Raw genomic sequence first — 26,257 nt, 5'->3', positions numbered from 1 at the left:
GGACGACGATGCTGGACCCTGGACAACGCCGGACGCCAAGTGATGAGAAAAGCTCACTTGGCCCTTTGGGCCAGGTGAGCTAAAAATCAATTTATTGAGACGACTAAAGATAATCTATAATTGTTGTTTATAATCTCAACAAGATAGAATTTCTCACTTGAGGTGATACAGTGAAAGTGAGAAAAGCAATTGCGTTGAGAGGACAAATGATTGTCTTTATTGCTATTTTACTAAGTTTCTAGCAATAATTTTTCATATCACTCTACTGAGCTGAGAAAGGAAATTATCAGTCAGAATAATGAAAGTAAATTTCATAAAATAGCTTTAATTACTATAATCTTTGCCTTAAATTTCCATATAAATTATTAAAAAAAAGTAAAACAGGAGACGTACAATGCCATAAAACACAAAAGGTTTTCTTAAAGTATCATTGACAAGAACTTCATGAATCTTAAGGCAAGAAGCTGCAATAGATCATACAAGTCTAGACAGATTATAAAACTACATGTATTGCATTGCTAAATCTAATTAAACTCTGTTTAAAAATGAGTCTAATTCCTTAAATGAATGATCTAACCTTGCAAAAGAAAACATGCAGTTTCTGTAAGGCTGTACATACATGCATGCAATTGGCTCATTAGTGATGCAAAAAAAACCTTAAAGGAAATATCTGACAAAAGTTAAAAGATAAGGATGGCAGATTGTAACAGCCAATTAATAACAATGATTAATAAACATTTCTCAAGATACTTATTTATAGCTGAAAATAACACCCTCACTATGCTGACCCTTTGGGCCAGGTGAGCTAAAAAGGTTTCAACTTTATTTGTCCAACCACTCACAACATATCAGAAGGTTTGCACTTTATGGAACTCTGCATAAATAATCAGAACAGGGCAATTTTACAGTACTTTGCTCAACTTCAAAAAGACTTTTTTAGTGAAATTTCAAAAGTTCTGTATTGGGCCTACAGGATATAACAGTCTTTTTGATAAGGCTTACAAAAACACTTTTTTATGCATGGTTTGCTATTTTTTTTTCCTTAATATAAAATTTATTTGCTTAAAAAAGACTCAAGACATTTTTAAATATTGTTTCTTCAGTGATTACCTTGTTGTTCATTTGGTAAAGGCTTGGTATTTCCCATTATAACTTTCTTAGCAGCAGACAAATGTTCACCATCATCTGAAAAATTCTAAACTATTAGATTATTATTAAGTAAAGTCATATTTGCATCAGAAGTTATTCCATTTCATAAAGGGAAAACTTTATGTTTTTACCTTAGTATATAATTTATTTACTTGACAAGGAATTAAACAATTTTTAAATATTGTTACTACAAATTACCCTGTTTATTTGATGAAGGCTTGGTATCTTCCATTGTAACTTTAACATCAGACAAGTGTTCAACATCCTCTGAAAAAGTAAAGTAATATTTGCATCAGATGTAAATCCATTTCATAACAGGAAGACTTTGATTCAATTTGTTAAATTTTAGCTGCATACTACCTGATCACCAAAAACGACAGATCTAGAGGAAGAGGAGTCGCAGACATCTAAGGTAAATGCAGTATACCACTCACTTCTCTGGTATGTCAAAATATTTTCTTCAGTATCATATGTATAAACATGAACTTTTATTTAAATGACAAAAAAATAAACTGTTGACACAAAGATATGTCTCGCCTGCATGCATAAAACTCAGACCATGAAATAGAGGGCAGGTCCTCAAAATAGTCTTCAAACTGATATGTACTGCTAGAAATGCAACTTCATACTAATATCAGTACAGTTTCAATCAAGTTTACTTTTAAAAACAGAAAACTTAACATTAGCAATTAATCTTAATTTAATGTCATTGTACCATTACTTAAGGCCCAGGGCCTTGAAGTTGATGGGCCTTGATGTATTCATCCAACAATGTCTTGATTCAGACAACACTTATTATATTTCGTTCCCCACGAATCAAAGTACTTTCACAGTATATATTCCGTAAATAATCATTGCCATGGCTTTATCCTATAAAAAAGAAGATGTGGTATAATTGCCAATGAGACAACTGTTCACAAGACCCCAAAATGACACGGACATTAACAACTATAATAGGTCACCGTACGGCCTTCAACAATGAGCAAATCCCATATCGCATAGTCAGCTATAAATGGCCCCGATATGACAATGTAAAACAATTCAAACGAGAGAAATAACAGTTTATTTTCAACTCATGAGTTTGAATTTTCCTTTGCAATCTTTTGCCTCCCCTTTTTTCTCTCTTTTGAAGGTTTCAAAATCTTAGGTTAAAATGAAAATATTTAATTGTTTGTACCAATGTGTTCCTTTTTCCTCTGCAAATCAACAATTTCACCAATGTCTTCATTTTTCTTTTCCATAGATGGGACTGACTCTGGTTTTGATAATTCTTCGGAAAACAAAAGAAACAAGTTCAAAGGCTGCACTGCAGTATACCACTCACTCCTCTGGTATATATAGAATAATAGGTAGTTTCGTTTTTGAAACTGACTATATCATGTGGAATATCTAGATGAGCCCATAAGGGCAAGTTGAGATATTCCACATGCTATACAGATATAGTCAGTATCAAAATTGAAACTACCTTTTATTCTGTTTATCGGTAATTATGACGTCATCCAATGTATTTCCTAATATTTTCAGTGATACAGCCAGTACGATGATACTAGAAAATATTAGGCAGTAAGATCAAAGGGAAAATATACAAATTACCGATAAATCAAAATATTTTCTTCAGTATCATATGTATAAACATGATAAATATGCACTTATATATTGTTACGCCCCGGTGATTTGAAAGCTTACCTAGTTTTTACCGTGTTCTCCGTTCCACTCTTGATACACGCAGATGTCCGTTGTTGTTTTCTGATTTGTATTTTACAGAAGAAATAGCATAATTTGATCTTATATTGTATACTGACTTCTTTAAATCTATATATCTACTTTATTTATATGTGTAATTGTTCTTTTTGTATTTGGTTATACTTAGTTTCAGTATAACGCGCCAAATGTAACGTTACGTGTTCTTGTTTACGAAGAACTTGTGTATTACGTCACACATGGTATAACATAAGGTACGCATGTTCCTACGTTGAGCTTCTCTCCAAAAACCTCCATGCAGTTAGCAGTTTCTCTTAAGCTATAGTTTGCTGCACCAAGTAAGATAACTTGGTGATAACGCAGTGCACCAAGTAGATTTGTTGCACCAAGTAAAGTTCTACTTGGTGCACTGCATTTATATACTTTCACCAAGTAAAGTTGCTTGGTGAAAGTATATAAATGCAGTGCACCAAGTAGATTTTCCTGCACCAAGTAATGCAGTGCACCAAGTAGGAGTACTTGGTGATCATATTTATTAATGCACCAAGTATGCAGTGCACCAAGTGAATTTCCTGCACCAAGTAGATTTGCTGCACCGAGTACGCTGAGTATTTGAATGCCGTGCACCAAGTAAATTTTCTTGCACTGAGTAATTGTTATATTAAACTTAGTGCAAGTAATGCCCCTTTGCTGTATCACTTACTGTATTGTATATAATTATTAATGTATTTTGTTTCTTGAACCGCTGTATTTGATGTATTGTTTAAATAGAAATAATACAATTTATGAGCTTCCATTATGATCTTTATTATTACTTCCTTCACCAGAGGCCCACAAAGGTAATTACGGGTGTATCATCCTGACAAGAGAACCCCAGAACGTTATATATATATATATAAATGATATATAAATAAACTGTTGACAAAAAAATATACATATATGTCTTGCCTGCCTTCATAAAATTCAGGAAATGACAAACTGATGGACAGCAACATTGATTATTAATTCTTATAGCCGTTAATAACTGATGTACTGTTAGTAATGCAACTTCATATATACTTAAATATCATTTATGTATTGTAACAAGTTCCCATCAAACTGAAAACTGCTAGTCATCTCTCAGTCACCTGACCATAACATAGAGAGCGGTGCTTCAAAAAAGTCATCAAACTGATATAAACTGATAGTGGTGAAACTTTATACTAATATCAATGATATATCACATGTACAGTTTCAATCAAACTAACTTAGGCAGAAAAAAAACTAATATTGAAAATACTTATTAACTTTATCGTCATTCGACCATAAATAAGGGTGCAGGGCCTTGATGTTATCGTCAAACTGATATGTACTGATAGTAATGCAACTTCATAGTAAATCTGTATGATTTATTACAAAAAGTTCCTATTATAGTATAGTAGTTAGACTTATGTCAATATATGGAATACCTGATAAATGCATCTTTTTCAATATTTTTGAAGTACAATTTCTCCAAAACAGGAGCAGAAATATCCAAAGAACTATTAATCAAATTGGTGTGGCCTCGTGACATCAAGTACCTTTCCACTTTTTTATTCCAGATTATTTCAACCCGTTATTTTGAAAGGCTTAAATATTTTTACGATTTTTTTAGTTTCAGAACTGTCCTTTTTATCTTTATGTTTGGGATGAATATAATAAGTTTTTCAAAAGGATGTTGAATCTTTTAAAAAGCACATTTGTTTTAAACATATCTTTAACCTTCCTCAATTTTCATGATTTTCTGATTATTTAAATAATAATTCCATACATAAATTTACCTTCTTTGGAAAGCATTGCAAAGCTCAACTTATCCTCAATGATTACTGTATACGTTCCAATATCTTGTAGGCTTGCCTTCTCAATTTTAAGAGAATGACTATTCTCTTCTGATTGACAAATATATCTTCTAGTCTGAATCTGTTTGCCATCTTTCAGCCATGTTGCCAGACTATTTTTCTTAGACACTGTACATTCGAACAATACAGAATTTGATTCTTTAAACATGATGTTCTTTAACTCCTCAGTAATCCTTAGTTCTGCAAATAACATACAAAAAAGATTGCTATGCTGTATTGCAAAATGTCAACCACCACTGTGTCAAAATAGAAAAAATATACAATTGTGTGCACAGAAGCCACAAATTTATCGTTCTCTGTTTAGTATTAGAGTTATGTTAAGATCCATTTTGTTACATCTTGTGATCAATTTTATTTGGCAATCGCCAATGACAGTCAGCAGGGTTCAAGAACATCAGTTGTTCGACCTGTTAGTCAAATGCGTTTTGTTTAAATATACATTTTCACTTTTTTGGTCTTTTGAAAAATATTGTTTGTGCCCTTCTACAACGAAATTTGTTTTACATGCACACGTATAAAAATTGCGGTTTTTATCCAATGCAATAATAGGTTTGAATGAAGTTTTCAATTTAGACTTGTAAATATTTTTTTCTTTTGGGCTTGTATTATATTATCCCTCAGGTTTATATGATCCTTTCATCCTATATTGACTCTTAAAATTCAAGATTCTATCTGAAATTGAGGTAAATTAAATGTCCTTCCAAATACCATTTCAAACCCTAACATCACTTAAGAAACATTTATTGTTGAAATCTAGATCTGGTGTACAAAAAAAAGCAAAGCCCATACCGCATAGTCAGCTATAAAAGGCCCGAATATGACAATGTAAAACAATTCAAACGAGAAAAATAACAGTTTATTTTCAACTTATGAGTTTGAATTTTCCTTTGCAATCTTTTGCCTCCCTTTTTTTCTCTCTTTTGAAGGTTTCAAAATCTTAGGTTAAAATGAAAATATTTAATTGTTTGTACCAATGTGTTCCTTTTTCCTCTGCAAATCAACAATTTCACCAATGTCTTCATTTTTCTTTTCCGTGGATGGGACTGACTCTGGTTTTGACGATTCTTCTGAAAACAAAAGAAACAAGTTCAAAGGCTGCACTGCAGTATACCACTCACACCTCTGGTAAATGAAAATATTTTCTTCAGTATCATATGTATAAACATGATAAACATGCACTTTTATATATATAAATGATATTGACACCTTGTGTTTGTGGCATAACATCTTAGCCACAAGTTTATTGTTTTCTGTTTAGTATTAAAGTTGTATTAAGATCCATTTTGTTACATCTTGTGATCAATTTTATTTGGCAATCGCCAATGACAGTCAGCAGGGTTTAAGAACATCAGTTGTTCGACCTGTTAGTCAAATGCATTTTGTTTAAATATACTTTTTCACTTTTTTGGTCTTTGGGAAAATGTTGTTTGTGCTGTATTTAGACCCTTCTACAACGAAATTTGTTTTAAATGCACACGTATAAAAATTGCTGTTTTTATCCAACGCAATGATAGGTTTGAATGTAGTTTTAATTTAGACTCGTTTATATATATACATTTACATTATTAAGTGTTAAATAATCTATAGTATTTTTTCTATCATTCAAAAGGCAAAACAATTTGTATGTGGCATAACAGTCTCATAACTATAGATGATTTGAAAGGATTGTACAATATGGTCAAATAAACATAATAGCAAACAACTCTACCAAGTTATCTGCCATACAGCCTCAGAGGCATTGTGGCTTTTTGTCGTTTTCCTTAATTAACTGGCCTTGAATGTAGTATGAAACAAGTACAGAGTGACAGCCAACCAGAGTTTCCTGCAGATTGGACCCTGAACAGTTGATCAAATATGGACACAACTTTTAAAACAGCTCTGATTTTGGATTGTGATTGAATATTTGACACAGCATAGTTTTGTGACCCAAAATGAATGTTGTCAAAGAATTGAAATATTTGAAATTGGACATTTTATGGTCCAATATCCTAAATTTAAGTACATTGCTAGAACTAGCATATCAAAGAGCCCAAATAATTATAATTCAATTTTTAATCAAAGGGAAATAACTCAAATTGATATAATAACAACAATAACCAGATTGAGAGCCTGTGTCTCTCACCTTGGTCTATGTGCATATTAAACAAAAGAACACAGATGGATTTATGACAAAACTGTGTTCTGGTGATGGTGATGTTTGTAAAGATTTGACTATACTGAACATTCTTGCTGCTTACAAAAATTTTATTTTTATCTATAGTGAACTAGGCCCAGTATTTAAAGGGGAAATTATTTGGTTAAAATTTATAATGTTAAAAATTGACTATAAAGGGCAATAACTCTTAAAATTACCAATTCAGGGGTAGCAACCCAACAACCGGTTTCATGATTCATCTTAAAATTTCAGAGCAGATAGATATTAACCTAATGAATAATTTTATTTCTGTCAGATTTGTTCTAAATGCTTTTGTTTAAGAGATATGAGCCAAATTCAGCATTTAACCCTATGTAATATTTTCAGCCAGGTTGGTCATCTTCGGGCCAGGTAAGCTACAAAGAATGATGACTTAATTCTGTAAGTTTTTCTAAAAATATGATATAATTAAATGCCGGTTAAAATTTGTCATGTCAAAGAACCCTATATACAAATATAAATTCAATTTATATCAAAGAACCCCAAGATTCATTTTTTTTTTTTATCAGAAATCAGAAATCTAAATACATGTTTATTACATAAATGACCTAGACAATACAAGCCTTTTTTTAAGGAGTTTACTTCATGAAATTTTTTTATATATATAGCATTCAGAAAGTTAGTTTTTACAAAATAACCAAAAAAAACTACCACAAAATTCTTCAAACAATTTACCAAAGAAATAAAATATTTTTTTTATCATTAACACAATGTCTTTTTAAAACTTGTCTGTAATTATTTTCATAATCATAATGTCTAATAATGAACAGTAAATTCTAACTAAATTTATACAGTCCTGTATAGCTATATCATCAACACTTGGTAATCAGATATATCTCAAACAAATCTGCTACTCCAAATTTAATTGTGAGATAGTGAGAAAAATGTGAGATGAGACATTTGAGACATTAACAATAGTCTAAAACATTGAGTCGTTTGTGTTTTCTCTTATTTTTGAGATATTGAGATAAGACGTGGCACGGTACTTGTCTATCCCAAATTCATGTATTTGGTTTTGATGTTATATTTGTTATTCTCGTGGTGTTTTGTCTGTTGATTGGTCCGTTTCTGTATGTGTTGCAATTCGGTGTTGTGTCGTTGTTCTCCTCTTATATTTAATGCGTTTCCCTCGGTTTTAGTTTGTTACCCCGATTTTGATTTTTGTCCATGGATTTATGAGTTTTGATCAGCGGTATATTACTGTTGCCTTTATCTAAAAGTTATCTGATAACAGAAGAGGATTATTTGTAAAGCCTTAGTGTAATTAAGAGCCAAAAGTAAAAGTTTTAAATGCACAATAAGATTTAGCATATAATATGCATAGAGCTGCAATAATTCAGTTTTTCAGGAATTCAAACAATGATTAATTCTGGACGCTTTGGACCTCAATGTTAGCCAATATCCAAAATAGTAATACTAGGTTAGACTCAAATTAAATTATTCCCATTGAAATTTGTTAAAAGATTTGTATCAATTTTCAATTGAAGATTTCCTGCTATTGCGCAATAGAAGATTTCTTGCTATTGCACAATACTGTGCAACTGAAGATTTCTTGGTATTAGGCAATACTGTGAAATTCAACCCCCACCCCCATTAAATTAATTTCTCGTAAACTTAATCCCAGCCTTACCATTTGTAATTTGGAACCTTGTGGTATAATTTCAGAGGGATACATACACTTAAACCAAAGTTTTTGTCAGAAAACTATGAAAATGCTACTTTTTGGCCCCTTATTCCTAAACTTTTGATACCATAACCCCATACCTTCCAACTTTTCAAAATACCCATGGGGGTTTTACATGCAAGATGGATCCTATAGTTCTACAAAACAATCAAGGTGGCCTTCAAATATGTTTTAATGATGTTTTTTGGCTTCTTCATACTCTTACAAGCCTGAAGCCGTTGTAAAATTTATTATTTTGTTTAAATTGTGGACAAAAATTGCTCTTTTGAAATTTCTATTTGAGAGCCTCCATGGTGGAAATCCCCCGCAAATAGTATGATAACCCACAGAATCAATCCCAAACTTCCTTTTGTAGTATTAAACCTTCTGGTAAAAGTTTATAGAGATCAATTCATACTGACTATATTGAATGGAAACCACATGTGTCTTTGGACGGGGAAAATATTTTTGAGGTCATTTAAAAATTGGATTTCTTTTGTCTCATTTTTTTCGCACAATTTATTCACACAATTCTTGCGACAAAAAACATAATTTCCAGACTAGGGTCTGGTATGGATGTGAAAATTCTATTCTGTAAAATGGTATAGTTTCCTATAACTAATAATATCTTGATCCCAGGGGGCAGATGCCTCATTGACAATCATACCACATCTTCTTATTTTATGTTCAAGCTTTTGAAATATTCAATTAATTCAACTAAAAATAAATAAAATGAGATATTTTCATTATATATTATTTCAAAGACCTTTAGGCCTATAAAGAAAAATGCTGATAGGGGACCATATATTTTTTCTCTATCTGTCCAACCACATTAAAGATTTCCAGCCTGTCCGTCATGAATGCTAAGACAGATTTTACTTTTGTTGTATAGCTATACACCGATATATATAGAACTGATTTGGTTTCAAGATGAGATTTAATATGGTTTAAGTTTCAGTATACATGTAAATGGAGTGTTTAAATATTCATGGAAATCAGCAAGCTTTTAAGGAAATGTACCACAAAATGTCTAAATATCTAAAGAAATATGTCCAATAAAATGACCAAATAATACATTGTGCGGAATAGCAGATGATGCGATATATAGAAGAATGCAGAAAACATCAGAAAGAACAAGTCAAACTGCAAGCTACTGCTCACTGATGATACCCCTGCCGCAAGTGGATAATATAAATAGTGTAAAAATATGCAAGTGTTCGGTAAACAGGAAGTTGTCGAGTGATGAATCTGAAAACGCATCACATGGTATAGCTGACTTAGATAAACCCTGAAACCAAATTTCAGAAATCCTTATATTGTAGTTCCTGAGAAAAGTGTGACGAAAATTTTCAACTTGGCTATCATGTGTAAAATCATACAAGTGTTCGGTAAACAGGAAGTTGTCAAGTGATCAATCTGAAAACGCATCACACAGTATAGCTGACTTAGATAAACCCTGAAACCAAATTTCAGAAATCCTTGTATTGTAGTTCCTGAGAAAAATGCGACGAAAAATATTCATGGGACTGACTGACTGACGGACGGACTGACGGACAGACAGAGGTAAAACGGTATACCCCCCTTTTTTAAAGCGGGGTTATAAATATAATTGGACTTAAAAGCAAAACATCATATGAATTTTAACATAGCCATTTAGAAAATACATTTTAAATAGGAACTATTATGTCATAAACTTACCACTACATTGCTGGTTTAAACATGAAAACATAGAATTGGAGATTCGTTTATCATATTGAAGTAAATAATCTGAAAAAGCAAGCATATTTCAATTTTAACTTAATCATAGCTTAATTAAAGTCAATTCTGTATTTAAATATACATGTTTTGTTTGTTTGTTTTAACTCATACTAGTTTTGATAAATATTTCCAAGCTATACTAGTTGGTATATATATATATATGTTTATAGTGAAATTAAATATTTCCGACAGAAATATTGTTTTGTTCAATTATCTTTCTATTATCTGATCAACGTGTTTCTGACCTAGGTAATAAATACCTTTAACAGAAATATGGTTCTGTTAATTTTGTTTTGCTTTCCGACATTTCCTTAGGCTATGGTGGAAATATCACATGGTAAACGTTCAGAATGAGTCAGTTTATTCTTGTACAATGTACTTTTCCAAGTTTTATTGACACAATGCAAAAAAGCATGTTGTTTTTTACACTACACATACAACGCGTACAGGGACTGTCTCAAAACATGAATTGTATAATTGTATTATCTTTATACTTTATACTTGATATTTACAAAAAGGTTGGAATATGTAAAAGATTCTAGTCTTTATTACTTTGATTGTTAAAATATACAATGTCACATGGTAGCCTATTAATAGAGGGATTGTATGAAAGACAAAGATCACTTCTTGTATAAATATTTGAAAATTTCAAGAGTTCCGAGAATCTTTATCAAGAGAATATCTGAATTGCTCATAGATGCTACCAAAACCCACCAATATTTAACAGTTCATATAGACTAAGCAAAAAACATATAATATACAAATACTTACAAATGATGATGATGGTTGACAACAGAATAACCAGAATAATAATATATTTGATCGTAGCACTCTGTCTCAATAATTTGACTTGATTACCTACAATAAATTTTAATTTACTGATTCAAACTTTTCCAATTATGTTTTTAATTTTCAATTATTTTTCCTCCTTTAATACTAAAGAGACATTAATTGTCAAAATAAGCATCTGGTGAAGTATAATTGTGACTGTTAATGGTATGATAAGCATTATAAGGTTAATTTGTAAGTCACTCTAGCATTGTATGCACATTATATATTGAAACAGATAAAAGTATTTTGCTGTATGAAATATTCTCGCACTGTATAATACTGATTTTCCATATTGTGAACATGAGAGTTTTTGATAGATATTTGAGGGAAGTTTTCTCAATTTCATGTACTTGTTTGTTATACCCATTCAAACAAAATAATCTGAAGAATCTGATTCGTTCTGTCTGTAAAGCACAACACAAATGATGTCAGAGTCTTAAAAGGTCCATTTAATGTAAACAGTCTTCCTATTGCTCGACAGCACAGCAGTCTTTTCCAAAATAAATAGCTGCGCCATGAGCACATGGTATGCCCCTCATTTAATCAAAGAACAAAGTTTAATAACTTCTCAAGGTCATTTCAAAAATTTATAAAACATCTAAAGGTAGGTTATTTTTATCATTATAATAGAACGCATCCACGATATCACGGGTCCTTACTGAATTAAAGTATATAACTATGTGTAAGCCTTATTTTAGCCTGGAATTTTAGTGTTGTCATCCGACAGTCACGTTGGTTATAAGATGCACAGTTTCCTCTGCTTTCAAATTCAACAAAACTTATTGATAGATGTTTGAAAAAGTCAACAGTTGTAAAGTAATTACTAAATTATGCTGGAAACAAAATCGGTGCGGGACGTTTGCGCTTTTTCATAGGACATTTGCACTTTTTTTATGGACACTTGCGCTTCAAATCATAGGATATTTGCGCTTTTTACATAGGACATTTGCGCTTTTGCAATATTTGGTTTTTATGAATTCCCTTATCCTTTTTACAGGCTTTGACCTGGCAGAGTAAAAATCATATTTTTTATATGGTTAAAAGTTTTAAATCTTTTCATAGTACTGTGGTTTCATTTATTTTCGTGGGTACTAGTTTTGTGGATTTAGGAAAACTTACATGTTTGTTGATATTTAATTTCATGGTTTTGCTGAAATCTGCATACCAGCCTATAAAAAATTTAATTTCCTGGTTTACCTGTTCCCACGAAATCCACGAAAATTGATATCCAACAAAAAATAATGAATTCACAGTACATTTCATAGCACATTGAGGTCATAGCACATTGATATGTTTAAAAGTTAATATACAGCTAAAAGGAATCATTCTAAAGACATAGAACACGTACAGTCATCACAGGTCAGTTTTCACTTGATATCTGCTTGGTGTCTGTTTATCAATATAACAAATCTTAATGTAATTCACCAACTTTTGTTCAATGATACACTCCAAAAAGATAAAAAAAAAAAAAAAAAAGCAGGATGAGTCAAGTACAACTGTTCATTATAGTGGGTGATGGCTGGTATTCGTGATTAAGGGTCAAATAATTTTCTGCCAGGTAGTCTGCAAATTTGGAATAAATGGGTTCACTTATATAAAGGTAAAAAGTGTAAATGTCTGATCACTTTAATACAGGTGGTTCAAAATCTAAGGTGCAAATGTCCTATCGTTTTACAGGTAAAAAAGCGTAAATGTCCTGTGCCCGATGAAATAATTTGTAAGATCACAAGTTATCAGTATTTTTTTATACATGTATAAACCAAATACTCCATTCCACCTGTAAATGAATTTGTGTCTATATTTCCTTCAACATGAACATGATGTTTTCAAGAAGAGTGTCTAGAGAATATCAAAATAAATTTCAGTTTGATATATATACAATAAAATTGAGAATGTAAATTGGGAAGTATAAGATAAAACTTTAAATTATAAATACATACTATACAAAACTGTATTTATAACTGTTTTATTGATTTTCTTCTCAGGTATATCTGGATGATCTGTACTGCAAACAGATAAGATAACAATGTTTTACATTTTTCAAAATACAATAGAAGGCTATTCCATGAAACCATACTTGGGAACAAGGGAAAACAGTTTCTGAAAATTGCAAAGTCATAAACGGAGGAAGGCATATAACATTAACACTCAAGTTTCATGTATGAGTGGGAGAAGTAATTCTCTTTTGGAAACTGATAGGAGGGAGTGGTGAGAGTATGTGTAGCTCATTGTAAATCATGTTAAATAAGATTAAAATTATAATTAATAGTATAAGATACCCTAATAATGATTGAGGCCAAGCTAATGGTTTAATTTGGCACAATTCTTAAATTGAAAACAGATTGTCCTATTGTTGTTTTACATTTATAAGTATACAGTTACTTATAAATGTAAAACAACAATGGGATAATCTAATAAAGACCCCTTCTCATTATTCAAATAAGTTTTCAAATTCAACTTCACTCACAGTGGCCGTTTGAAATTGTTTTTTTATTACTATTTTTCCTTAGACATGTTAGATTTCTATAGTTATCTCCTATTCAAGACAAACATAATTATGAAAACTGTGGTAGTGTTGCTTCAATTTTTTTAAAGATTTGAATGATTAATTTGAAAGAACAAACATTAAATATTCATATATATGGCACATTTATGTTTATTTAATGAAATGATTATTAAGGCAATTTTTTAAATATTTTATCAAAGTTTTCAAAAGTAACACATAATCGATGTATATTTGTAATGGTGATTCAGCAGTGGTATAATTTCAAAAAAATTGCAGTTGTTCTAGTTGGTAGTTAATGTTGGTACCAGTTGACTTTTCGTTGTTAAAGTTGACGTAGTCCATTTTTGTAGTACAAGTTTTAAAAGTATGAGTGGACTTGTTTCCTAGGAAGGAACACTGATTTTGGGTTCTTCAGGAAAAAAATTATTAGACACAAATGTGTACTACTACAGGGATCAAAGGTGAGATTTGACTGACCTGCCCATAGTAAAGGTAAATGACCCAACCTTCACTCTTAGTTCATGATGTCACTCATTACCAAGTTTGGAATAAAATGATAGGTATTTATACAAGAGTGCACACACTGAAATGTCTCGCCTTCTTTACCAGTCATTGATATTATGTTGATAATCCTAAATATAAAGCTTTATCGCTATTTTGTGCATTTTTCCTTTGATCCTTTTTTGTGATAATTTTCATATCATGCCTCTCGCTTGAGATGGAAAAATTATCACTAGAAACTAAGGAGGCCACGTGGCGTTTCTAACGAAATTGACATTGAAATTGACAACGTCGTCATAGGTAAAATAGCGATAAAAAGATTATCATTGGTCATCTCAACTCGATTGCTTTTCTCACTTTCGCTGCACCAGCTCAAGCGAGAAAATCAATCTCGTTGAGATAATCAACGATAATCTATAATTATTACAACTGTCACATAAAAACATTAACCAAGAAAACTAAACATTTATCAATGAACCATGAAAATGAGGTCAAGGTCAAATAAAACCTGCGCGACTGACATATAGATCATAAAATATTTCTATACACCAAATATAGTAGACCTATTGCATATAGTATAAGACAAACAGACAAAAACTCAAAACTTTAACTATAACCACTGAACCATGAAAATGAGGTCCAGGTCAGATGGCACCTGCCAGTTGGACATGTACTCCTGACAGTCCTTCCATACACCTAATATACTAGACCTATTGCTTATAGTATCTGAGATATGGACTTGACTACCAAAACTTAACCTTATCCATCAAATGAGGTTGAGGTCAAGTAATTACTGTCTGACAGGGATGAGGACATTGCAAGGTATGCACATACCAAATATAGCTATCATATTACTAATAATAAGAGAGAATTTAACATTACCAAAATTTTTCACTTTTTTTCAAGCTGTCACTGAACCATGAAAATGTCAAGGACATTGGACATGTGACTGATTTAGGCATTTAGAAGAAATTGTGTTTAATGGTTTGTTGCTGAAAGAAGGATGACAGACAAGGGTAAAAGGTTATTAGAAAAAAATTGTGTTTAATGATTTGTTTCGGAATGAAGAAATGACAGACAAAGGTAAAACTATATTGCCAGACAACTCTATTGAATTGAATATCATTTGATATCAAAATATAATCAATTAACCATCTTTCAACAATTGCTTGAAAGAAGATTCTTAAATCAAATTATGGGAAGAAAATGCTGCTGTACTGAAACATAGAAAGTGGACCAAGATTTTTAAAAGTGTATTTCAACTGATATTGTGTGGAATGCATTTGTATGTGCATTGTATTTATTAAAATTCTTAATGTCAGATTTTGCTTAAAGGTTAAAGGCTGAAGTGATTAAACCTTGGCAGGGTTGACAATTTTGGATAAATCCGGGCTATTATTAGGCAGTAAACAATATGGTTATTCACAAGACAGTACAATTCTTAAGGTTGTTAGCTGACCCTGTAGATTTGGACAAAAAATAAAACAACAAAGCAACCCAACATGTAAGTTACATGAGCAGATAGTTAGATATTTTAATACATACCGGACAATAACTGGGCAAGTTTCGTTATCTTTGACTGTAGAACACACATAATCTGAAAAGAATCAAAAATAAAAGTTCACGAATTATAAATAAATTTCTATTATTCCTAACTGTCAAAATTCTCAATTCTTCATTGATCAAATTTAATAATGGTGTCAAAGTTAAGTAGAGCCAGTTACCAAAATAAATGGCCCTACATGTAAAGGTGTATTTATTGAAAATTATATTTCAGGGTAAAACTTAACTAGAGGCTTCAAGGAGCCTTTGTTACACCTTAGAACCTTAGTGAGCACTCTCACATACAACACATCCCCACATTGTCATTGGGGAAATGAAATAAGTGTAAGAAAAGACAAGAGGCTGTCACAACGACAGCAAACAGGATTTGTTAACATTTATTTGTGTCCTGGCAATTTCACAAGAACCATAACTCCTGAACGGTAAAAGTAAAAATCAACATTATTGAACTTGACCTTCATTTGGTCATAAGTAACAACATATCAAACTTTGTTTGGTTGAACAGTTCATGAGTAAATGCACGGACATGACTGGCAACACCATTTTTCAATCTTTCAAGAACCATAACTGATGAACGGTATAAGTCAAAATTGTCATTATTGGACTTGACCTCCATTTTGTCATCAGTAACAACATATTAAAATTTAAAAAGCTTTGGTTGAACAGTTCATGCGTAAATGCACGGACATGACTGGAAATGCCATTTTTCAATCTTTCAAGAACCATTACTCCTGAACGGTAAAAGCCAAAATCGTAATTATTACACTTGACCGCCATTTTGTCATCAGTAACAACTGATTAAAATTTGGGAAGCTTTGGTTGAACAGTTCATGCGTAAATGCACGGACACGACTGGAAACTCCATTTTTAATCTTTCAACATGTTCAAGAACCATAACTCCTGAACAGTAAAAGTTATAATCGTTATTATTAAACTTGACCTTCATTTTGTTGTCAGTAACAACATATTAAAACTTAAAAAAGCTTTGGTTGAGCGGTTCTTGCGTAAATGCATGGACAACATTTGTTTGCCGCCCGTTCCCCGACTGTCTGCTATACATCCCCAAATCAATAACTGACATTTTTGCACAAAAATGCAGTTAAAAATAGTATAAGAATAAAATAATTGAATCATAATTTTCTGTCAATATGCACAACTATCTAGTATGTCCTTATTATCTACAAAGTTTCATAAAATTCTGTTGTATGGTTCCAAAAAAGTTGCTATGACGAACTGTTGCAGAAGTACATTACAGCAAATAAGTTCTAAGGGGCTTAACTGCGTAATTTCCTGAACAGTAAAGATTGCTTCAATTTATCAGCGGGAAGTAAAATTAATAACTGCATTGGTTGTAGTTGATTTAACACCAATTCTAAAGAAGATAACTCCAAATTTTTGAAGAGGATGTTAACAATGACATCATTCTATTTTTAGAACAGATATTAGATTCCTGCACCTTGCAAAAGTTATGTTATCTTCTTGACCAGTGTATCAACATTTTGTGCTTTGAGTATCTGTACATACATCACATCGTTTGTTTGAACATTCATCATTTTGTCCATAAATGTCTTGAAATGTTCATGGATAGAATGTATAAAATGTTATGATCAATGTCTTTAATGCACTATATTTTGTGTCAAAAAAGGTAGTGATAAGGCTTGGAAGATTAAGATATCAAGTCAGTCGGACAGTCCCATAAGGTTTTGATTTTACCTAAAACTGCATGTTCTATTTTTATGTATGTCTGCCATGTTGGTTGGCAGGCAGGGTGATCAATATATTTCTTCAAATACAGTCATGGGACAAAAATTGAGTTCTCACTAAAACCAGATACTCCGCAGGGCGTAGCTTTATACGACCGCAGAGGTTGAACCCTGAACGGTTGGGGCAAGTATGGACACATCATTCAAGCTGGATTCAGCTCTAAATTTGGATTGTGATTAAATAGTTGACACACCATAGGTTTCTGACACAGAATGAATGTGTTCTAATGAACTTAAAATTTTTGTTTTCTCTTAAAGCAATTCGCTATGCTGTTGAATATTAATCCTCTCAAAAAAATGTTTGAAGAAATTTTCTTTTTATTTATGAAATTTCAAATGAGAAAAACTGAACCCAATTTTTTTAATCACATCCCCCTTTCCCTTATTCCAAAACTAATCTCAATTAAAATTTCTAATGGAGTTTGCAACAATAACAACTCATTTAAATACATCATAAAATATTAAGATGTAAAAAAACTGCTTGTTATCACTGAATGGTAAAGATTATCTTAATTTATCAGTTGATAGTAAAAAGTGAATATACATTGTATATTGTATATAACAAAGATTTAAGTTGATTCTGGACAAAGAAAGATAACTCCAATTAAAAAAAAATCTTGCTATTGCACAATATTGTGCAATTAGATATTTCTTGCTTACTATTCTGGACAAAGAAAGATAACTCTAATTAAAAAAAAATGGCTATTTCACAATATTGTGCAATTAGATATTTCTTGCCATTGCCCAATACTGTGCAATTGAAAAGAATTGCTATTGCACAATACTTAATATAATTATTTTATATCCTGATTTGGACCAACTTGAAAACTGTGCCCATAATCAAAAATCTAAGTACATGTTTGGATTCAGCATATCACAGAACCCCAAGATTTCAATTTTTGTTAAAATCAAAATAAGTTTAATTTTGGACCCTTTGGACTTTAATGTAGACCAATTTGAAAACAGGACCAAAAATGAAGAATCTACATACACAGTAAGATTTGGCATATCAAAGAACCCCATTTATTCAATTTTTGATGAAATCAAACAAAGTTAAATTTTGGACCCCGAATTGGACCAACTTGAAAACTGGGCCAATAATCAAGAATCTGAGTACATTTTTAGATTCAGCATATCAAAGAACCCAACCGATTCATTTTTGTCAAAATCTAACTAAGTTTAATTTTGGACCCTTTGGACCTTAATGTAGACCAATTTGAAAACAGGACCAAAAGTTAAGAATCTACATACCGGTACACAGTTAGATTCGGCATATCAAAGAACCCCAATTATTCAATTTTGATGAAATCAAACAAAGTTTAATTTTGGACTCTTTGGGCCCCTTATTCTGTTGGGACCAAAACTCCCAAAATCAATACCAACCTTCCTTTTATGGTCATAAACCTTGTGTTTAAATTTCATAGATTTCTATTTACTTATACTAACGTTATGGTGCGAAAACCAAGAAAAATGCTTATTTGGGTCCCTTTTTGGCCCCTAATTCCTAAACTGTTGGGACCTAAACTCACAAAATCAATACCAACCTTCCTTTTGTGGTCATAAACATTGTGTTCAAATTTCATAGATTTCTATTAACTTTAACTAAAGTTATAGTGCGAAAACCAAGAAAATGCTTATTTGGGCACTTTTTGGCCCCTAATTCCTAAGATGTTGGGACCTAAACTCCCAAAATCAATACCAACCTTCCTTTTGTGGTTATAAACATTGTGTTTAAATTTCATAGATTTCTATTAACTTAAACTAAAGTTATAGTGCGAAAACCAAGAAAATGCTTATTTGGGCACTTTTTGGCCCCTAATTCCTAAGATGTTGGGACCAAAACTCCCAAAATCAATACCAACCTTCCATTTGTGGTCATAAACCTTGTGTTAAAATTTCATAGATTTCTATTCACTTTTACTAAAGTAAGAGTGCGAAAACTAAAAGTATTCGGACAACGACGACGACGCCAACGTGATAGCAATACATATGTATAAGACGAAAAAAAATTCAAATTTTGCGGTCATATAAAAAATATCCTTTCATTTCAACTAAAATCAATATTTTCAAAAAGAATATTACCAAGTAACCGTATGAGCAATGATGAGCGATTTTTATAAAATATATACCAACAGATGTAAAAATGTTTTTTGTTTATTTAGCCATAATTTTCTTTGGTTTCGTTTTCATCATCTGATGAGTTAAACACAAATGCAAATTTTTACGATTTTACTTTGGTTAGAATAATAGCAGACTTTTCAAGAAATATTTTTCTTTGTGTTCATCTCGCCAGAAAATTAAAAAGAACAAGAATAATATTATAACCAAATAAACAATAAAACTTCAGACATTCATGACATTTCTACATCTTTTGGAATCTATATTATATAATTTTTTGAAAAAAATCGATTTTAGTTGAAATGATAGGACTTTTTTTTACTGGGAACTTACTTTTGTCCAATGACTGTAGATACCCTAATGCTCATTGTTGGCAAGCTTGGTTAAATTTGTCTCAGTTGTTTCAGAAGACTTTTGTCTACATATTACACAAAAATTTGTTAAATATGACTTTAAAGAGCAATAACTCCTGATGGGGTCAAGTGATCATTTTGTTCATTTACTTATTTGTAAATCTTACTTTAACATTAAATTATTGCTTTTTACAGTTTATCTCTATCTATAATAATATTCAAGATAAAAAAACAAAACCTGCCAAATTTCCTTAAAATTACAATTCAGTGGCAGCAACCCAACAATGAGTTGTCCAATTCTTTTGAAATTTTCAGTATAGTAAGATAAACAAGATAAACCTGATAAACAAGAAAAACATTTTACCCCATGTCAGATTTGCTATAATTGCCTTTGTTTCAGAGATATATATATAAGCCAAAATCTACATTTTACCCCTATGTTCTAATTTTAGCCTTAGTGGTCATTTTGGTTGTTTGGAGAGTAATCAGACACATTTTTTAAACTAGATACCCCAATGATGATTATGGCCAAGTTTGGTTAAATTTGGTCTAGTATTTTCAAAGAAATTTTTTGTAAAAGTTAATGAGGAGACTGGTCAACAAGTGATGAGAAAAACTCACTTGGTCCTTACACAATTTCCTCTATTTTAACAGACATGTACATCATGTACATCTTACAATCATTCCATTAATCACCTATAATTGATGTAGTACTTTAAAATCTATAAAATAGATCAAAACCACAAAAAATCAACAATGTCCAAAAAGAGCAGTAAGTAAAAAGTCAACGATAGATGAAAAGTAAAATCACCAAAAATAAAATCAGAGAAAAATTCAAAATGGAACGTTCCTTATCAAATGGCAAATCAAAAGCTCAAACACATCAAGCAAATGAATAACAACTGCCATATTCCTTGAACAGGCATTTTCTTATGTACAATAATTCCACTCATCAAATATAGTTGACCTAATGCTTATGGTCATGATGGTATCTGAAAGTGTTATAAGAAGTTGATATAAAACTGAATGCAAAAATGGTTCTTGTATCAAATATCAATTTATTATTTCGATATCTAGTTATAACTAAAGCTGAATTAAATTACCTGCATTTAAAACTTCTTTTTTGTTCAAGCATTCTTTCTTGTAGCAGGAACAGTTTTCTTTTGATGGAACACAATAACATGTGTTAATTGGTGTGGAAATAAATGCATAGCCTTTAGTATAATCACAACGACAAGTTCTGTCATTTGTAGCACTTCCATTGCTGAAAATAATCTGTCCTTCCTCTGTACAAGATGACTTTTCATACCAACATTCATTTCTTTCATAAGTAAACATAGGTCTTGGTTGATATCTGCTTGACACACATGTCTTTGGAAATATATATTTTGCTGTACTATCTTGAAACACAGGATATTCTCCTGTCAAAAATATAAATATAAATAACTGAAATCAATATACAAGACTGCTTCCCTGTTGAGAAATTACCAAAGCTTTTTTTACAGCTTATTTGTCACCATAGTAAGCTGCTGAGAAACAGATACAAAGTTTAATTGAACCAAACTGCATGTTAAGGATGACATATATATTACATGTATTATTTCAAAATCCTGCATTTGTCATGTGTTTGTATGGTGTGAAACAAAACAATATTTAAATTTTTGTCTAAATCATTGTAAATCATTGTAGTACAAATGTATCCCTTTCAATATGAACATATGTCTAGAAGACATGTAAATGTGGAAATCTACCCGGCAAACATGTTTCAATTTGAATTTTTGTTTTATGCACTGTGTAAAGAGAAAAAAGTTTGAAAGATAATTCTGATAAAAGTTTGAGATAGAAATTCATGATTTGATATCAATAGGATGTCCTGAAAAATTTATTATGAATAATAATCATTCAAATTTTTCCAGAAAATATATCATCAATCATTGTAAATGGTAATCAAACATGTCAAATCAGTTGTGTGAATTTGTAAGCAGTCTGAAAGATACATGTTATTGAGCAGATAAAATCCATATATTGCAGATTAACAAAGCAATTAAAGTAGATTCATGATATACTACCATCTTGGACTGTACTTTTGCAGTAAACAATCAGTCTAGTTATTTACCCAAATCTCCAAATTTGTAGACAGACCTGCAATTTCATTGATTATATATAGATTCTTACATTGATACCAGTGGATTATCGGATTTATCCAATCGAGATAGTTAAATTATCAATTTTAAAGTCCGAGCCGCCTCGGCGAGGACTTTAAAATTTATAATTTAACTATCGAGATTGGATAAATCCGATAATCCACGAGTAACTATGTAAGAATCTGTTTCTCTAATGATTAAAAAGACATTTTCTTTTTTTGTTAACCTAAAATCCCCTTCGAGTGCCTTTCACATCGCACGAAGTTGTCAATTTCATTAACACCTGTTATCAAATTTTGATTCATCCAGTTAGCTAAAAAGGTCATGACCCTTAAAATCATCCAATGATCTTTTGAGATCACCAGCAACCACACATTGATTAAATTTTTTTATACAATGGGTTCGGAAAGGTATAAATTTCAATAGAATTAGAGAAAGACTATATATCTATATGAAGAAAACTTGATTTATTGCATTATTCTTAATATTTTAACAAGTACCAAACAGATATGTGTTTTAGAATTAATTTATTTAACTAAGCCTGTTAAGGGGAGATAACTCTTTTAGAAACAAATTTATACTGGACAGACAGAGAAATGTTTTATTTTTACTTGTAGCAGAAAACAAGTTTGGCAACACCGTTTTGATTTTCTTTTTGTTTTATCAAAACATACAATAAAAACTATTTTCTCAAATTTATTAAGCTGATTGTTGTTGCTGTATCCCAGCCACATCATAAAGCAACCAATCAGAATCTACTTGTGATAAGGTTTTTTTCCAGATGCCGTGTATCTTGGCTGAAACTAATAGATTGCACCTGATCCAAAGCAATACTATATCTTTAACCTATCCATAATTTATGGATGTATTTCTGCTAAAATATTGCATTTTTATGATGATATCAAATATATATAACATTGATAAATAATGCACACTTTTATTCCTAAAGCAAAATTTTGCCTCACTCAATAAAATATTTCATTCATGATAACATGTGGTTCCACAATAAAGTGCACAGGTGAATTAAATAAAACAGTTATAATATTCGTGTTTTCATGATCATAGCTAAAAAATGTATTTATAAGTATTGAATGCTTCTTTTCGTAACTTCATAGGGTTTTAAAAGCGTGGACCTTGAGCACATTTTTAGTATGAAGCGCTTCCAGGCTTCATACAAAATGTACTCCACTCAACGCTTTTACACCCCAAAGAAGTTACAAAAAGAAGCCTTCAATTATAAATACAACAAAAGATGTGGCATCGTCCAAAACAAAACTTGCTCAGGTATATTATTAAAGGATAATAGCCCATTTATATAACAAAGGTACAATGTATTACAATAGGAAAAATATGATTGTCTAAAATTCAAACGCATTAAGAAAAAATTAATGCCTCCATTAGCTAGTTCACTTAAATGGACTTTGAGGGTTTTGGGGGATTTTTTTTACAGAAAAGGGGGGGGGGGGAGTGATGAGTGTGTAAAGACCCACTCAAGTGGCAAGATTAAAGGGTTATGATCGTTTCCCATAATCGTACGTTGGATTGTATTAGGTTTTTACTTTCCTGCGGTACAGCAGCAAGTTGTGTTCAGACCATCTCTTGCATAAACCATGAGTGGTTGGTTCTGAACTGGTACCAGTTTGAGCTTAACTGTTTCATGATATAGAAATTGTTAATCTTTACTCCCCTGAAACCAGTGGGTGATGCAAATAAGACCCGACATATTTGGGTATCATAGCCCTGGTTCTCTTTAGTTTGAACCTTGAGGAACTTGAGCATCCATTGCTACCACATTGCTACTTATGGTGCACAGACTTTTCAGTCAAATCAATCATATCGGCATTCTGTTATCATGTCAGATCTTGTCATTCAAAGTGAACTGTGGCAGTTATTTCCACATTAAATATGTGTTATCATGGTTATGTTTTGCCTTAAATTTAATCCTTGATTAATGATAGGCTGTCAGAGTGACATTAAACCTGATTAGCCTGCAGAAGTCAAAACACTGAATACCTGGCAAGTATGGACAAACAGCTCTGAATTTTGATTGTGATTGAATATTTGATACAGCATAGGTTTGTGACACATAATGAATATGGTCAAAGAACTGAAAAACTTGAAATAGGACATTTACCATTGTGATCCACATACTTGAGTTGGACTGTGAAACTCAGATCAGGAGATTTGGATATTTTGGTCAGGATATTAGGTCAATGATGTTTTTTAACATGTTTAACGACATCAATTTTTTGTTGCTTTTGTTTCATCTTTTATCTTTATTCAGTTCAACGTTCAATTACTGCAAATTGAATGTTATTTTTTATGATAGAAAATATTTGTCCATGCTATCAAACTTACATCACCAGATTTATAAATACAACAAATGGAAGTTTGTAGTGATCTTGACTGGCTATACAGCCCTTGCACAGTTGGTTCACCAGAAATATCAAGGTCATAAAATAAAATTGAGAATGAAAATGGGGAATGTGCCAAAGAGACAACAACCAACCATAGAGCAGACAACAGCAGAAGGTCACCAACAGGTCTTTAATGCAACGAGAAATTCTCCCACCCATTCTCCCACCCGGAGGCGTCCTTCAGCTGGCCCCAAAACAAATATATATATACTAGTTCAGTGATAATGAACGCCATACTACACTCCAAATTGTACACAAGAAACTAAAAGTTAAAAGAATACAAGCATACAAAAGGCCAGAGACTCCTGACTTGGGCAGGCGCAAAAATGCGGCGGGGTTAAACTTGTTTGTTTCAACCCTCCCCCTATATCTCTATCCAATGCAGAAAAGTAAACGCATAATAATATGAACATTAAAATTCAATTCAAGAGAAGTCTGAGTCTGATGTCAGAAGATGTAACCAATGAAAATAAACAAAATGACAATAATACATAAATAACATCAGACTACTAGCAGTTAACTGACATGCCAGCTCCAGACTTCAATTAAACTGATTGAAAAAGTATGTCTTCATCATATGAATATACTTGTTATATAAATTTCAACATTGTCCAATTAAATATAAAAAAGAAGATGTGGTATGATTACCAATAAGACAACTATCCACAAAAGACCAAAATGACACAAACATTAACAACTATAGGTCACCGTACAGCCTTCAACAATGAGCAAAGCCCATACCAAATAGTCAGCTATAAAAGGCCCCGGTAAGACAATGTAAAACAATTCAAACGAGAAAAATAACAGCCTTATTTATGTAAAAAATGAACGAAAAACAAATATTTAACACATAAACAAACAACAACCACTGAATTACAGGCTCCAGGCTTGGGACAGGCACATACATAAATAATGTGGCGGGGTTAAAAATGTTAGTGGGATCCTAACCCTCCCCTTAACTTGGGACAGTGGTATAACAGTACAACATAAGAACGAACTATAAAAATCAGTTGAAAAAGGCTTAACTCATCAGATAGACAAAATATAAAAGTGGAGTACGGCCATCCAAATATGATTAATTGTTCAATTTATATTTCATTTATATTATTTTTACAATTTTGTTTCTTGAAAGGAAAGTAACTTAAAACAGGAGAAATCAAGGGAAGTTATCCAAAATTTATTTCAAGCATTTTTAAATACACAAAAATGTTATTACACAACCTCAGTTAGCCAGAGATTAAAATGTTGATAACCAGCATGTTTGACACCAAAGCTGGCAAATGAAGCCATATAATTATGCATGTTCTTTGATTTGCATGTACAAAATGTACAGGTAAAATTTAACTTCAGGTAGTGTCAATTACATCTGAAAGTTTTCATTCATGAAATAATTCATATACATCCCAGGAGTTTTTTTCTCTTTCTTTTCCCCTGAAAATGGGATTATTGTCCTCCCATAGGGAGTTTCACATGTATGGGTTCAATATCCAAAATCTAAGTACATTGTTAGAATTAGCATATAAAATTTGAAAATTTAATTATTTTGGTTTAAAGGGAAATAACTTATTTCAATGAACCAGTAATGCAACCAGATGTTCTGCAGGACGCAGGTTTATACAAGTGCTGAGGGTGAACCCATAACAGTTGGGGCAAGTATGGACATAACATTCAAGCTTGATACAGCTCTGAATTTAGATAACGATTAAACAGTTGGTGCAA

The 26,257-nt window shown here is 31.6% G+C and overlaps 1 protein-coding gene across 2 annotated transcripts in view; it reads right to left on the bottom strand.

The window, feature by feature from the left end:
* Window positions 1–26,257, bottom strand: part of LOC134712574 (uncharacterized) — a 55,740-nt gene that overhangs the window by 16,363 nt on the left and 13,120 nt on the right. For both annotated transcript variants that reach the window (XM_063574277.1, XM_063574278.1), the window contains exons 3-11: window positions 21,081–21,398; window positions 15,726–15,777; window positions 13,114–13,178; window positions 11,114–11,200; window positions 10,283–10,351; window positions 5,699–5,794; window positions 4,650–4,907; window positions 1,348–1,416; window positions 1,111–1,185 (exon numbers count right to left, since the gene is read on the bottom strand). In XM_063574277.1, coding sequence (XP_063430347.1) covers window positions 1,111–1,185; window positions 1,348–1,416; window positions 4,650–4,907; window positions 5,699–5,794; window positions 10,283–10,351; window positions 11,114–11,200; window positions 13,114–13,178; window positions 15,726–15,777; window positions 21,081–21,398 — 1,089 coding nt within the window. The remainder of the gene's footprint in view (window positions 1–1,110; window positions 1,186–1,347; window positions 1,417–4,649; window positions 4,908–5,698; window positions 5,795–10,282; window positions 10,352–11,113; window positions 11,201–13,113; window positions 13,179–15,725; window positions 15,778–21,080; window positions 21,399–26,257) is intronic.

This window comes from Mytilus trossulus, chromosome 3 (assembly GCF_036588685.1).
Source record: "Mytilus trossulus isolate FHL-02 chromosome 3, PNRI_Mtr1.1.1.hap1, whole genome shotgun sequence".
NCBI classification, from domain to species: Eukaryota; Metazoa; Mollusca; class Bivalvia; order Mytilida; family Mytilidae; genus Mytilus; species Mytilus trossulus.
The sequence above is the reverse complement of the archived record's forward strand: the minus strand, read 5'-3'. Positions and strand labels throughout refer to the sequence as shown.